At 42.5% G+C, this 16,565-nt stretch overlaps 1 protein-coding gene across 2 annotated transcripts in view; it reads left to right on the forward strand.

Moving 5' to 3' along the window:
- The window catches only part of Peli2 (pellino E3 ubiquitin protein ligase family member 2), a 179,933-nt gene that overhangs the window by 144,058 nt on the left and 19,310 nt on the right, over nt 1-16,565 (forward strand). For both annotated transcript variants that reach the window (XM_004871081.4, XM_021249198.2), the window contains one exon: nt 13,813-13,914. In XM_004871081.4, the coding sequence (XP_004871138.1) occupies nt 13,813-13,914 (102 nt within the window). The remainder of the gene's footprint in view (nt 1-13,812; nt 13,915-16,565) is intronic.

Consider the following 16,565-nt stretch of genomic DNA (forward strand, 5'->3'; position numbering starts at 1 on the left):
GCTGGTGGGAGTGCAGACTGGTGCAACCACTGTGGAAATCAGTATGGAGATACCTCAAAGAACTAGGACTGGAAGTCCCATTTGACCCCGCTATTCCACTGCTGGGGATCTTCCCCAAAGAATTAAAAGAATCATACCACAGTGATATATGTGCACCCATGTTTATAGCAGCACAATTTGTGGTAGCTAAAAGTTGGATGCAGCCTAAATGCCCATCAACTGGAGACTGAATAAAGAAAATGTGGGGTTTTTTATAAAATTCAGTAGTACTCAGCCATAAAAAAGAAATTAGAGACATTTATAGCTAAATGGATGCACATTGAGATGATACTCTTAAGTGAAATAAACAGGAGACACGTATAAATACCAAATAATTTCTCTAGTGTGAGAAACTGAAAGTGTAAATAAGGACTTAATGGTATAATAGATAACGTGAAATAGGAAGAAAAGGGGCAAAGGGGAAGGGGAAGTGGCAGGGGGTAGGGGAAAGGAAAGAAGGGAGTGGAATTAATATGAGAAAATGAAAAAATGGAAACAAAGTCTTTGTAAATAGGGAGGGATGGAGGGGTTGAAGGGAGGGCAGGGGAAGGGGACAAAATAAGAACCAAGAGAGATTATGTAAAGGTGCAAATTTCCAATGATGAATGCCATTATATTGTGTACCTAAAATGTACCAATAAAATAAAATTTAAAATAAAAAAAAAAACCTCTCCAAACTCAACAGGATGAAAATCAGCAATTTGGCTTTAGAAAATTGGCAGAACAATTGAACAGATTCTTCACCAAAAAAAGATTTATGAATAGCATATTCATATATGAAAGGATTCTCAACTTTATAATCTCTAGGAAAATACAAATTAAAACCATGATGAAGTATCACTGTACATTTTAATAGTAGCTAAAATTAAGACTGACAGTCCTGAAGATTGATGGGCTGTGAAGGAACTGGATCTCATGTTTGGTACTGATGGGAATGCAAAGCAGTACAACTGATTTTGAAAGGAATGTAGTTGTTTTCTTTAAAAGTTCAACATCCAGCATTATGGGAGGCTGAGGCAGGAGGATTCTAAATTGAAACCCAGTAACTTATGGAACTCTGTCTCAAAATATAAAGTAAAAAGGGATGGGATGTAGCTCAGTTTGAAGACCCTGGGTTCAATCCAGTAGCAACACACACACACACACACACACACACACACACACACACACACACACATTATAGCTGCCATGTGTCCAGCTATTCTACTCCTAGGTTTTTACTAAAGAGAAATGGAAAATTCCATAAAAGAACTTGTGTATCAATGTTCATAGCTGTTTTATTTACAGCAGCCATAAAGTAGAACTTCCCTGTTATTCACCAGCAGATGAATGGATAAACAAATTGTATCATGTCCCTACAGCACAGTACTACTCAACAATTAAGTAATCCAGTGTTGATATATACATATACTGAAGACAGAAGCTATACCTTCTTTTATAAGCACAATGACCAAATAAGTGTTCAGCAATTATTTAAACATAAAAGTAAAACCATAAATATGCTAAAGAAAAAAATTTAAATAAGAATAAAAAAGGAAAATGGACAATTCTTTGCTTTATCTAGAAAAGAGTAAACCCTTTCCTAGTTATAAATTAAAACCTAGAAATCATAAAATAAAATACTGATGTTCATATATATAAACTTGAAAAATCTGCATGACAAAAAGTACCTTAAAATCAAAATACAATGAATGGGAGGATTAGCAACCCATATCACCGACAGTGGAAATAATCTTAATATAGATAGAACCTACATATCACTGCACCAAGGCCAATGGTGCAAAAGAGTAATGGGCTAAGGATGTGAATAGCTCATGGTAAAGAAAGAGAGAGCAAACATTCTTAAAAATATGTTCAGCCTTATTCTTAATAGTAGAAATGCTAATCAAAAGCATAATGAGATCCTTTCTTACATACTGAAGTATAAATATTATAACAATAACTCTTGTTCGGTAAGTGTATTAGCTACTTTCTATTGCTGGGATAGAGTACCTGAAACCCACAACTTTATTCTGGCCCATAGTTTCAGTGGGTTCAGTTGATAGTCAGCTGGCTCCAACACAGAATCAGCAAGACCCTGGTGGACAAAAGTTGTTCCCTTCAGGGCAGCCAGAAAGTAGAGAGAGAAGGGAGGACCAGGGACAATAATACGCCTTCCAGGTCAGCCCAGTGACCCACCTCCAACCAGACCCCACCTCCTATCAGCTCATTCAGCTCCTGAACTCATGGATGGGTGAGTCCACTGATGAGTACAGAGTCCCATGGTCCAACCACTTTCAGACACATGAAACTTTGGGGGATATTTTAGATCTAGAAGATGATAATGAGAGTAGGGGAAACATACTTGCTTATACTTGTAGTATAACATCTATGAAAAAGATTCAGAATAACTTAGCATTCAAGGTGCAAGTTATATGCTATTTGATCCACTATATGAGACACAATACCTGTGGGCTCACAGATTCGGAGGTTTCCACCTATAGTCAGCTGGCTCCAAGGCAGAAATGACCTAGTGGGAGGGTCTGAAGAGAACAGCTGCTCACAGGGCAGTCAGGAAGCAGAGGTAGAAGGGAGGAGGCAGGGATGGAGATGCCCTTCTGGGTCATACCCTGTGACGCGCCTCTAAACAGGCCTCACCTCCTGACAGCACATCCAGCCAGGAACTGATCAGTGCTAAGAACTGATGGACCCACTGAGGAGTGCAGAAACTCCCACATCCAGCCACCTTCCAGAGCTCTGCCTCTGAGCACAGGATGCTGCAGGCACATCCCAGACCTCACCCCTGGGTATTTATTGCAGCATTGCTTATACTTTTTTTTATTTTTAGTGCACATCATAAAGAGAAGGGGTGAAAAATTCAGACTACATGTATATATCAAAAAGAATGAGACAGCGCTAAAGCTTCATGCTGTACAAGTGACTGTGTTCAGTGGGAACAGGAACAAAGCACTGTACAGAACACTGTCATTTCTTACATAAACACTCTGCTAGTATAGTCATAAAAGTTCTTCTGGAAGAATCACAAGAAGCTAATTGCACTGGCTCACTCTGTAACAGACTAGAGTTAGGAACATACCAGTCACTGCTTACATTTGGTGCTCTGTATGCTTTAGCTTAGTAAAAATACTCCTTGCTTTGTAACCAAGAAACCTGGAAGGCTTTGAAATTAAGTTAAATTTGTGTGTAGAGATGATGAATATTACACTAATCAAAATAACTATAATACTAGTTGTGTGTTGGATACTGTACTCTGGATGCTTTACAAACATGATCTGGGTTTTTCTGGGAAGCCTTCAAAGTGGAGGTAGCATTTCACATGTTAGGGGATAGATTCAGAATATGGCCCAAGAACACACAGCTAATAGGGAACTTTTAAGAAGTTTCACAAGGCTTGAGGAGTAACATGCAGCATATCCAAGCTCGTACCAAAACATTTACAAATGGGTTTGTGTGGTATCAGGAACTTTATTCTGATATACAAAGACAGCCATTGTCTTACTCCAGATTTTGTGTATTAGGATTGTAATTTGCATGAGTCTATCAGGCTGAACATCTTAAAAATACCAACTACCAGATACGTGCTGTCTTTTGAGAATATTTTCTTGCTTCTGTATGAATATTGTGGACTTAACTGACTACATAAAGAAAAGATTCTTCAGCAGATGGAAAAATTTTAAATGTAGGTTGTCTTTTATAAAAATTCCAAGTTAAATGTGGGAAAAAATTGAATTCTTCCCCTGTTTTTACTACATCCTTTGGACAAGGCCTGTTGCTTCTATCACTGTACTCAATGAAGTTTTCCATTTTGTTTTTCTTTTTTTTGGAGCAAGAATAAATTTCAGTCTTTTTAGTAGGGGGATTGGTTTGACAGCTGATAAACTGGCTTACATACTACAATAATTATATGACAGGTCCTGAGGTATCTTAATATAAAATCAATTTATGTCAGATTCAATTTATAAAGTCTGGAAATTTGCCTGTTTAGGCCAACAAATTAGGGTGTGCTTTTACTGCTGACTTACTTCAACACAGAGTGCATGTGGACGATGTGTATTTCCAGCACTCTCCACAAAAGAGATCTTGTTTTACCCTGGAAATGAATTATTAAAGAGCAGTAGGAAAAAAAGCAGTAGATAAATAGAATTATTGAACAATGAATTCTGCTTCCTCAGAGTACTTATGTGTATGATGCTGTATTTTTATTTATGATTCATATTTCTTAGGCTCACTCACTGAGCTTTGTTTCTGGTGGCAAGTAGCTCATATATCTGCCAACATGTAAACATTTAGAGAAGTAAATGTAAGTGATCATAGCATGTTCACATGCATCCTGTTGACTAAATATCTCTCTGTATACTTTAACCACTCCTGTTCTTATTCTTTACTCCAGTCAGGTCAGTTGGTCCATCGATCAGTGTCTGTCTGTCTGTCTCTCTGTCTTAAAGTATACCACCAAGGAGAACATGTTTCAGTTTTCATTGAAGCACTTGGCGTTTCAAGGAGCTCTGCACCTTCTCTGTTCTCATGCTTCTTCTTGCTCATGTCTAGAACCCTAAAGTGTTCAAAGGCAAGTGCACTGCTCTTTTGAAGAGTCACTGTCTCTCTCACCAGGGGAGAGTGCCCCCTGCCGCCATTGTCCGGGTGACCGGTGTGGTCTCATCACGGGATCAGGCAGCGGAGTGGAGGGCAGTGTCTGTGCCTGGGATCCGGGGATGTGGCTCTCAGACTTCACTGGTGCTCACGCTCTCCACTGTCTCAAGATGCCTCACAGTCAGCACAAGGCACGGTCCCCTGTGGGCAGCAGAGCTTAGGAAGTCCCGATTAACAGTATACTCACATCTGCAGTGCCCAGTGCCCAGCGTGTGCTTGGCATTGTGAACACATTTACCCATGTTCAAGTCACACCACTCTGCACAGAAAAACCACACTTCACCCCGATTTTCCAAAAGAGGTTGTGTGTTAGGTCAGGTTAATATGTTCTGAAACACAGTGTAATCGTCCATACAGACTTGAATATGAACCTTTCCCTTGCTCAGCACTTTGTGTAAATTGGGTGAATACAGAAGTAGCTCAGGCATTTCTGCTCTTAAACAGCTGTGACCTTCCTGGGGACACAGGACCAGCACTTGTACAAATGACAAAAGCCAGGCCCAGACTAGAATAACTTACCCAGAGTCCCACAGCCAGCCAGGGATAAGGCGGGAATTCAGCACAATCTACTGCACAGTACACTTTAAGAACTGAAGGTTGATTTACAAAGATGGGAGCTTGCTCTTGTCCTCAAGGAGCTTTCCTGTAGCTGAAGTGAATTCCTGGGGATGATTTGCATAAACACTCAAACTCACTTTTCCCCCTCTTGCAGAAGACTCCGTTTCTTCTCAGCTCTGTCTGAGTCAGGTCCTCTCGTGACCAGTACCGCCAGCCAGTCCATCTTCCTTACAACTAGGAAGCAGCCTCTCTTCAAATGTTCTTGCCCTCTGGTGGCTGCACTTGCTGGCTGGTTCCCAGTCCTTGTCCAACACAGCGTGTGCAGTAGGTTCTCTCCAAAGGTAGCCAGGTAGCTCAGAATGCCAATCCAGGTGGACACAGGAGAGGCCCAGTGTCATGTTCAAAGCCCTTGCCTCTAATAGACAGGGTTATCATTTTGATTGACTAGGAAATACTATTGATTTTGACAAACCTAAATTGGCACTCTGTGACTTCTTTATTGTAGCCATGGTTCAGGCACTTGTTTGAAATACAGCTCCCTGAAAAGGTAGATTGTTTTAAAGAGTGTACACATGCAACATAAATTGTGAATTCCTTTAGCCATTTCCTGTCTTTAGAAATAGCACTCATTCATATTTTACACATAAATCGAGAAGGGTGACAGAGACCTCATCTTCCCTGTAGCAATTTGAACCAGATTGATTGAAGACTTATTTACTAATTATACTTGTCATCCTGACATCAATGTCATTAGTTCTGGAAAAGCGTGTTTGTCATACCAGGAGTATGTCTGATTAATACAGTCAATATCTAATATATATTTAAGCCAAAGAGAATTGCTGTCTCCAGAGCACATGTTAGGGGCTCCACAGAACGGATGGAAGCACACTTGGGTCATGCGGCCGAGCTGTGAGGGCAGAAGAGGAATGAACTGAGGACAGAAGGTGCATGCCCTGTATCCCCCTCGACTTGGGATCCAGTGAGTGAGTGGTGCTGGTGGCTGAGTAATAAAGGAAGTAACTGAAGAGCCAGAGAGCGAGCGCGTGTAGTTCGCTTACAGTTGGTGAGTCTCTGAACTAGGATGCAGACCTGAGCTAGCATCGTTTCCTCTACATCGGAGCCCGCTGGCCCGGCTGATCCCTGCAGCAGTCTCACTCCCTTTCCTAGAGCACATGTGAAGTTGGAGCTGAGCACAGTACCCCAAGTCGCCGCTTTGGCGTGAGTGCTTCTTTACCTGGTGCCCAGGCACGTGCTGGCTACCAGAGGTGTTGCTGGGGGTGTGTGGCTTCCCATAGGATGCCGATGGTCTGCAGGTAGCTGTTTGATCCCCTTTGGCCCAGGTTGCCCTGCTCAGCACTGCAGTGTGCACAGTATTGGAGCAGGAAAATCATTCTGCAGTTACTTCCAGGCTGCCACAGTCCCAGCAAACTGATTCATCTGCTCATAAGTGAGCATATTTCCACCACAAACGTGCACATCAGAAGTGGTTTTGAACAGGAAAGGTGTGATTCATTGACACATTCAGACCTACCCCATACAGCTTCATGAGTGCGTTCTGCACAGCAATGGAAATGCTTCTGCAGACACACATCTGGTGATATACATCTGGTGATAGAATCCGTGCGATTAATAATCAGAACCTCTCTGACAGATCAGTGTCCTTATTTTTCCAGTTTTATCAGATCTTTCTGCAGTATTCATTTGGTGTATGTAAGTTGTGTGATGAGCTGGAATATTGAAGTACAAATTAGAATCAATAGGTAAAGTAGCTGAAAATAAACTTGTGTAGCACCTGCTGACTGCTTGTTGGGAGCCTATGCTTAGCCTCCCAGGCCTTACTGCAGCGTGGGGAGTGGGGCCACCATCTGAAAGACTCCAGAGTGCAGGCTTACACAGGCTTCTTCTCAGAACCCAAAGGCAGGCCTCAGGCCGGAGCCCAGCATGAGGACTGCATATCAGGCAGCTGCAGGCACCTCACCCTCCCCGGAGAGCAGATGCTGGGGAAGCAGCAGAAGGAAGAGGGACCCTGCCTCCCAAGTTCCCGGGGGCCTGGAGGTGGATGGTACTGTAGGGGCCTCCACCCTTCAGACCTGAGACAGTGCTCTCCATGCAGTATGGAGAGCATTTGGGATCTAGCCCAGAAGGGTCCTGCAGCATGCAGCCACAGCAGACTGCTGGCCCTCCTCGCTGAGAGGCAGAGACCGTATGCATCACACCTGTGATAAGCACAGAAAAGACTATGTGGGGTGTGGAATGGGGCAGCTTCAGAAACAGTCAAATGGAGCAGTCACTAGTGTGTGGCCCTGTGGCTCTGTAATAGTCGGTACCCAGGATGTCTGGACAACAGGCATTATTAATTAAACCCATGAGTCATTGGGTTCTAAGGAAGACATAGTGATAGACGAGGTATAGTTTTGGGGGGAAAGAATTTATTTCCTTTCATTTGAAACTTAGACATTTACCCAGACACAGATGTGTTCCTTAACTGAGGAACAAAGTGTACAAAGATTTACCCGCTAGTTCTACATAGCTGAAGTATCGCAAAGTCTGGCTTCCTTGTTTCTAACAAAGCAGCTGGTTGCTTCTCCTGCCCTCCCGGCACCCACACTGTTCCCGCTCCAGATGCCTAAGGACTAAGACATGGCCGTGAGACACACTTGCTGGCTTTGTAACGCTTTGAATGGATGCCTTACAGAGTCTTGCTAAACGTACTAGTCCATAAGTATTAAGTTTAAATATTAATGTCAAATTTTCTTCTTAGCCTTCTAACAACTAGAGGTTGTCACAATGAAAACCACTGTTTGCTCTAACCACAGACAACCTCATAACAGGCCCTCGGGCACACAAAATCTCTTTTAGGAGCACCACCCAAGGGGGCTGTGCTGCTGCCTCATCCGTACCCTTTGGGGCAGGTCAGGTGCACACAGAAGGCAAGTCACAGAAGACAAAACTGTTCTGACCCCAGCAGGCCTTGAAAATGGATTGTTCCAGTTGTCTCTTGTAGTAAATTACTCCCAAATTTAGAAACCTAAAAAAAACCTTTTCTGTCTGATTCATTGTTTGCAGGCCCAGAATGTGGAAGGGTGTTTGTGGGCAGTGGCAGCTGGAGCAGGAGGTGTGCCTTTTTGTTCTGTGGCCTCTTTCTCCGAGCATGGCGGCTCATTCTCCAGGGACCATCAGGTGGCCTGGGCTTTCTGCAGTGTGGTGGCATCTGAGGAGTCAGGCTACCTATCTGGGGATTCCAGGAGTGACAAGTGGAAGCCCACCCATGGAAGTCTGTGTATCACTTCCACCACGTGCTGTCATCAGACCTGCTGCTGTGGCCAGCCCAGCTTGGCCAGAAGATGAATTAGATTGTGCCTCACAGTCTTCAGAGCAGAAAGCCATGGGCTGTGAAGAGCTGATTATAAAACTTCTCTGGAGAATAAGTCCGCTGTGTCAGTACTGGTTACCCAACAGCTACTTTGATGAGAAAAAGTGGAATCTTGCACGTCGTTTGCTGTGCTTTGTGTTTCATTTTTGCCTTAATGCAATGAAGTCAGGGAGCCTGGCTTTGAACCGTGCTAGATTGATTATAGTCGCAGTAGTGCTAATCATGCAGGGACAGCTGTGACAAGAAGGGGCTGAGGGCCAGGAATATGGGGCTGATACTGTGTGAAACAGGAAACTGCTTGAGACTGCAGATAGTGAATACCCAGCCAGAAGTTTTTTACTCAGCTAAAACATAGTTTCCTCTGAGAAGTCTGGGCACAGGTAGTCCAGGGTCGGTGCAGCATCTCAGAGATGGCATGCTGCCGGTCACCTTCCTGTGAGTCTTCAGCCCCTCCTGCAGTACAGGACAGTGTGTCACTCAGGAGTGGGAGAAGGAAGGCTCTCCTCTGCTGCCTCACACCCGGAGGCCCTCAGTGGCTGGGATGCAGCCATGGCGGAGGCCAGGAGAGCTGGCATTGGTGCTGTGGGCTTTTCCAGGGAAGCCAGCTTGGCTAGCAGAGAGTGGCACCAGGTGAACAAACCACGGAGGCTGCCATGGTGTGTGTGCTTTTCCTTCCCATACAGTCACTGAAGTCTCATTTAGCAGCTGTACAGAGCTGGCATTAAGTGGGTGAAATCATTTTATAATAAATGAGTATTTTTTTAAACCAGTTTGTTTCTCCATAGGCTCTCTGCCTTTTACAGTAGACCCTTGACTTATGAACTCAATTTGTTCACAGGGCCTGGTTGTAACTCAGGTTGGTTAATTAAAGGCTCAGGCTCCCCTACACAGCCTTCAGCGTCTCTCTCCTGTACACAGGCAGATCTCAGTGTCCTTAGAGAGACATTGGCCCAGGATTTCTCAATTAATCCCACACAGGAAAGGATGTTATAATGCTCCTTCCAGAACTCTTTACAGGTTAAATCTGTATCTGAGACCATCTGGAAGCACAAGCAGCTGGCATTCAGGTTGTAACTCAAGACTTTGTTCTTAAGTCAAAACTAAAATTCCAATCATAACTCTAGTGATTCATATGTCAGGTCCTAACTTGAGGGTCCACTGTACTTTGTAGTTGAGAGGTACCCCTACCACTTCATAACAAATAAAAGATTTAACTGTTTCTCTTACACTTTAAAAAGATTTGAATGAAAGCTCTCTGGCTGCCATGAAAATAGATATCCCCATTATATATCTTGCAGGATCACTTCCTGTCATCATTACCTGATCAGCAGCCCTCCAGGAGCCTTTACATTGATATAGATCACTTAATAGATTGACTATTAAGGTAGTTGTAGAAGCAAAATAAGTAATGTGTTCTTTTAAGGTTTGCTTTTCCCCTAACTCCTTGCTTAAGGTGACGATTATCTGACTCTAACGGGTAACTTCATTCACCTAACAAAGTTACCATGCTGGGGTGAATTTACAATGTATATGGCCTATCTTGTGCCTGTGACTTGTAGATAGGAACTGGAATTGTATTTACATATCAAAGACCACTAGGGATGAGATAATGGCTGAAAAGGATATAAAAAGGGAAATGCTGAACAAACGGAGCGTGGATACGACTGGTTTCTGGCATTCCCATCCGCTTGCGAGAAGAAATTTTATTATTTTATCCAAACTCTGTGTCTCTGTGTATTTCTTTACGGGATTTCTGCAACAACATGTGTGTCATGGGTTTCTAAGAAGAATATTCCAAGGCAGAAGCTGTGTTTGCTTTAGAATCTAGAAACTTGGACAGTTATCTGACACTTGTTTTAGTTGTAAGGTGAACCCGGACACCAGCTCTAACTTCTGAAGGTAAAGGCTGGCTGAATGGAGCCAAGCCTATGGCACCAGTGGCATACATCCTGCTGGGCATGGTGGTACACACCTTTAATCCCAGCACTCTGGGAGACTGAGACAGGAGGATCGAAAGTTCGAGCCCAGTCTGGGCAACTTAGTGAGACACAGACTCACAATAAAAATTTAAAGGGAGCATGGGAGGACTGGAGATATAGCTTAGTGCAAAGGGCCTGGGATCAACTTCAGTACAAATGGGTGAAGGGGTGGAGAAAGAAACAGATCCTGAACTAAGAAAATTTCATGGCTCAAAAAGTGCCTGGGGTTGCAAAAGTAATGCTTTATTTCTTCCACTGGATAAAGTTGGAATCCTTGATTCTGTGTGTCTGTAATTGCCAAGATGTATATTTTTATCCCAGTAAAATTCACATTTGTAATAAAGTGGCTTTTACAAATTCAAAACACTTAAAATGTCACTCTTGTGAGAAGCAGGGCCAGTGAGGGGAAGGCCCCAGACAGCAGCCCTGGCATCATCTTGTCCCTGCGACAGGTCATTCTTTCCTTTATTGGCACAGCATTTACAGATGACCGCTATTTACAGATGTGCTGGACAGGGGGAAGGAAGGCCCACCTGCCTCGGGGGCATTCAGGACAGGGTGGTGAGCTGATAGCAGCTGCCTCCCACCATGATGCATTTGGGGGCAGTGATGTCTCCCAGAGAGGCTGCCTGAGTGCACTTTATGAGGTTAAGGGGCTTAGTTTACAAACTGAGTCATTGTAGTCAAATCACAACATGTGCCCGTAGTTGTGTTTGACCTGAATCACAGGGAATGCCAAAAGAGGACCTCCCTGCCCTCCTGTCTGATATTTCAGAACTGGATTTCAGAACAAGTGCTTTGGGGAAATTACTATTTCCAAAATACCTGAGAAGACTGACTCAAGTCAGTGAAGTCTGTGACTTACTAGAAGCTGTATTTCTAAAAGTCTTGTTTTAGGTGTTAAAAAGTGTTAAAATCATAATTCTAGCCAAAAAATAAAATAAAATCTCATTCCCTTTGTGTTCAGTCCTTGTAGAGTTATCTGTAAGATATGACCTAAAAGAGAAAGTGGTTTTTGATATCTAGCTTTAATGCTCTTCATAATTAACGTCCCCACCCATCTGAATCTGAGCCCACCTTAGACTTCACACGTGTGTGTGTGATCACGTGAGCCCTAACCTGCATAACCCAGGGAAATCCGCACCTCCCCATCTGTTTCCAAGGCTCTCAGTGGTGGCTTCAGGTGTCCTGGAGTGTCAGTCTCTCAGCCAGCTCATCCCCTGTTCTACACACTGGGGGAGCCTGACAGGGCCCCAGGGCATGAGCCGTGGGACTCTGCAGTGGGCTGGACTCCTCTCGGGCCATAGCATTACCAGAAGAAAATCCTGCCTGTCCAGGAAGTGCCTTGCAGGTGGGTGTCACCCCCATTAGTCCTGCAGTCCTGGGCCCCTGAAGCAGGCTGACTGAGGCACTGCCTCAGCCCCGCCTCTGCTGCTGGGCCTCTTCGGCTGGCTCACCCCTGCCTGGGGCTGAGCTAGGCTGCAGATCCACACAGGGAGGCTGCACAGAGCCGATTTCCAGTTACAGTGGCAGGTGTCTCACAGGGAGGAAGGAAAGCGGTATTTACAGTCATGTGAGATGTTTAAGCAGGCAGACTTCATTTGAGGGCTCTCCATCACCTTCACAGCTCTGGGAGCTCCCTTTCAGTTCAGGCAAGCTGGGCTGGAGTTGGAACCTCTGTGTTCAGGGTTTTCTGCATTAGAGCTTGTGATCCTTGTGCAGATAAGCTTTTTTATTCTATGTAATGTGTTTGCCAAGAAAGTGAATTGAAATATTGGTAAGTTGAATCCATCTTAACTGTAATAGGTACTTTTTAAGAAACCCTAAAATAAGTTATTCTGTAATCACTCCTTGAATATTAGCTTGTAAGTTTGAGTTTAATTATTTCTCTAAAGGTAGGTTTATTTCACTTACTAAACAAACATCGACGACTTCTTGCTTTATAATTTAATTTTTCCCTACTTTATTAAGGTATAACTGACTTGTATATACATTTTCAAGGTATACAACACGATGATTTGTCTTAACACTGTGAAGTGATTACTGTAATTAACACAACCATCACATCCCTCATCTTAAACCATCTCACTGAATTTATCTGACTCAAACAGTGAAAATTTGGAAGATTATATTGTTAGTGGAGCTGAGCAGTTTAAGAAGTATTTTTTAGATTCCCAGTCATATTGAAAATCCATATAAAATACTTGCATTATTTTAATAAAGCACATAAAATAAAACATCAATGAAGTTCCTCAGGGTGAAGTATTAAATAACCATGAGATTAGCCAGGCTAAATTCCAAGATGATTTGGAGTGTACTGTTTATTGCTCTAAGCAATTACAGTTGTCAAATATAAATGTTCAGAGTACATTTTCATTAGCATGCTGTCTATGTCCAGCTTCTTCTAAATGCTTTCTCGGTCTTCATACAGTGTCATCATTCAATAAATGTTTAATAGAAAGGCTTATTAAAGTTTTATTTATTATACTTAATGTGAAGGAGTGGAAATGAAGATAAATTGAGTTAAAGCACTGGAAAAAAATATCATTGAAATCATTTGGAGTACTACTTAAATCAACTTCTTTGTTAATACTGAACGTATATGACCACAACTTAAGATGTGTTCAAATATATCATTGTGAGGAAAATAAGAGGAATATTTTATTTTGCCATTCCTAGATTATTTGAAAAAGAGTATTTGAGATGTAGGACAAAGTACAGATGTTGCCATCATTAGCTAAACATGTGTTTTATTATAGAAATCCTTGTAGAACATTGACAGTTCTCATCATTGACTTTGTATATGTTTGTAATCTCTGTAATCTGTGAAAAATAATATAACAAAATGTTACTGATTTACCTACAATATGAAATAAATTTTAAGGCTTTAAATAAATCACTATAATTAGTGTAAACTTTCTCTCATTGTGTGTAGGTAACATGGAGAACCATATGTTTTTCTGAGGATGTGATTCGATCGAGTCTTGCACACTGATAACTAACTTTGAGTTAAGTAAAATACTGTTTGCAGTAAGATTTGTGGTGAGGCCAGTTGGTGACTGCTGGGTCTGCTGACGGGGACAGAGCACAGGACATGCTCTGCTGAGACAGTGCTCACGGTGCAGGTTCTCTCCATGATTCTTCACTAGAACATGGGCAATGCCTCGTTATAATGAAATTTTAATGATTTTATGTTTTTTATTTCACAACTAGGCTATCAGCTGCAAAGGCCAGCACAGCATCTCCTACACTTTGTCAAGAAACCAGACTGTGGTGGTGGAGTACACACATGACAAAGACACGGACATGTTTCAGGTATCAGCTGGCTTTTCTCATGGAAAATTTGTCACATTGTTCCTTTACTTCTGTATGTCAGTGTTGAACCAAGACATCCAGCACAGTGGTGTTCAGTGATGACCAGGGATAATAAGTAAGGATAATATGAAATTTATTACTACTTGATTTTTGAAAGATTTAAAAAAACTTAATTCTGAAAATGTAAAAAGAAATTATAAAGGCCACATTCTCACATAGTAGTACAATAAAAAGTAAACATTAATAACAAGAATAGAATGTCTAAAAGCCAACCTACAAAAATACTTCCAAAAAAGCATGAGTCAATGGAGACATCAAAAGTACAATTTCAATCCTGTCAGAAATGACCCTGGGAATACCGTATAGCAAGACTCGTGTAATGTGGCCAACACCTGACTCTCCTGTAGAAATTATAAAGCTTAAGTGCTTTTATTATTAAACGTTAAGAAGGTAAGGGCCAGGGATGTAGCTCAGTGGTTCTGCTGCCTGCCTTGCAACCGCAAGGTCCTGAGTTCAATCCCCAGTACCAAAAAAAAAAAAAATTTAAGATAAAAATCAAAGTAGTAACATTTATCTTGAAAAGTTCTTTTTAAAAAATGACAGTAATTAAAGTGTAGGTTGGATTCAAAAGTAATTTTAGCATTATATAACAGAAAACACAGAAGTATATCAAAAGGAAGCAGAAGAGTGGAAATAAAGCCCCCATCATTGATTAATGAATTAAAAGAGACTTTATAAATATATACAAAATACTTGAACAAGATTAAAATTTAGGCTAATAAAGGAAAAAAACAAACATAATGTGGAAACAAAAAAACACTGTATTTCTGTGTAGAGAGTTAAATTATTATATAAATAAAGTTGAAAGAAATGTCAGATAATTATGACATACTGATATAGTGTCATATGCTCTGCTAAAATAAACTCTGAAAGCCGGGGATTTAGCTCAGTGGTTCGGCTGCCTGCCTCAGAAGCCCAAGGTCCCGAGTTCGATCTCTGGTACTAAGAAAAAAAATAGCAAGATGAAATAAACTCTGAAGAGAGGAGGTGTTTAAATGTAAAAATGAAGGAAGAGAAGTCCTGGAACAAAATCTAAGTGACTTTGTAGTCTTGGAACAGAGTGTGATTAATTGCAGATGAGCAAATAGATTTTGCTTGTGTGTTACCTGGAGCTCAGGAGCCCGGGGCGTTTTGGCTCTTGAATGGGATTTGGTGTGATTACCAGGGAGAGGCTATGATGGAGAGACTGACCCGCAGTGCTCACTATTCTAACACCAGGTTCAGGCGTGCTGGCTGACAGACCTGGAGTCTGGGAGACCCTTAGCATAGGGTCTCAGGAGACAGGCGGGTAGGAAGCCCAGTAGGGGCTGAGGAGGGAAGTTAGAGATGAGTGAGGAGACAGAGGCGGAGATGGTGACACGCTTTCCAAGAGACATTGCTGCTAAGGGAATCTGCGCCTTGGACCAGAGCTGGAGGCCTGCTCGCAGGCAGGCAAAGGAGAGTATTTCAAAAGAAGGGAAACTGCCAGTGTGATGGTGCATGTCTCTAATCCCAGCACCCTGGGAGGCCACAAGAGGATTGCAAGTTCAAACCCAGCTTGGGCACTTTACCAATTTAGCAAGACCCTGTCTCAAAATTTTAAAAAAGGCTTTGGTTCATCACCTGCTGCGCAAGCACAAGGACCCGAGTTCGATCCCCGGTACAAAAAAAAAAAAGGGGGGGCTTTGGATGTAACTCATTGCAAAGCCAAGAGAGAAAGAGACAGAGAGAGAGAAAGACAGAGAGAGCTCAGTGAAGGGCAGGGTACTCAGACTGTGCCCCTGCAACAGTGAGATACTTGCAGGGATACAGGTGTTAATGAGCACAGAAGGAGAAACTTTTACAGCAGCGCAGTATTGCTGAGACATCTAAGCACAGTAACATTTTCCTAGTGCTCATTTTTACTGTGCATTTTAAAAGCACCGGTGATGAGTTGGAATTTGTACCAAACAACAAAACTACTCCTTAACCATGGTTTGAGAAGCTTCAGAATGGATTTGAGAGCAGGGTGCAGGAGGAGGGGACAGTAGTGGCTCAGGAAAGGGAACAGTCAGGAACAGAATCCGGGGAAGTGGAGTCTGTTGGATGTCAGGCTGCTTAGAGAGGTGGTTCTTGGATAGGAGGAGCAGTGCTTCATCCTCCTCATAGCAAGAGTCTGAAACTCAAGTTATAGAAGGGAAGGGAGACGCAGGAGGCCCATCCATGCTTTAGCATGCTCACCTGGTGTTAAGGCAAACCTACACCTCTGCTCCATACAAAATTCCGTGCATGTGGGATGGATGGAATTCTTACCATAGCCACTGCATGTGAATACCAACCAGCACTCTTAAGAGTATCAGATGAAATGCAGAAGTATTTTGGCTTCTGTGCCATCTGAATCTCAGTGCAACTCAAAAACATCGTGGCTTACCAACATGACTCCCTTTAAAATACTGTGGAGCTGATCCAATAGAATACCAGGTTTCCCACACCAAGTCTACAGTAGAAAGGTGACTGAGGTTCCTTTCCTCTCAAAAGCACTGTGAGGCTCGTGTACTAAGGAATACAGTTTTACTGGCACTCCAGAGGGTAGATGTAAATGGGAGCAAGTTGATAAACACAACTTATATGGC

This window comes from Heterocephalus glaber, unplaced genomic scaffold, assembly GCF_053883595.1.
Source record: "Heterocephalus glaber isolate CG9 unplaced genomic scaffold, H.glaber_assembly_v1.0 deba00001118, whole genome shotgun sequence".
Classification (NCBI taxonomy): Eukaryota; Metazoa; Chordata; class Mammalia; order Rodentia; family Bathyergidae; genus Heterocephalus; species Heterocephalus glaber.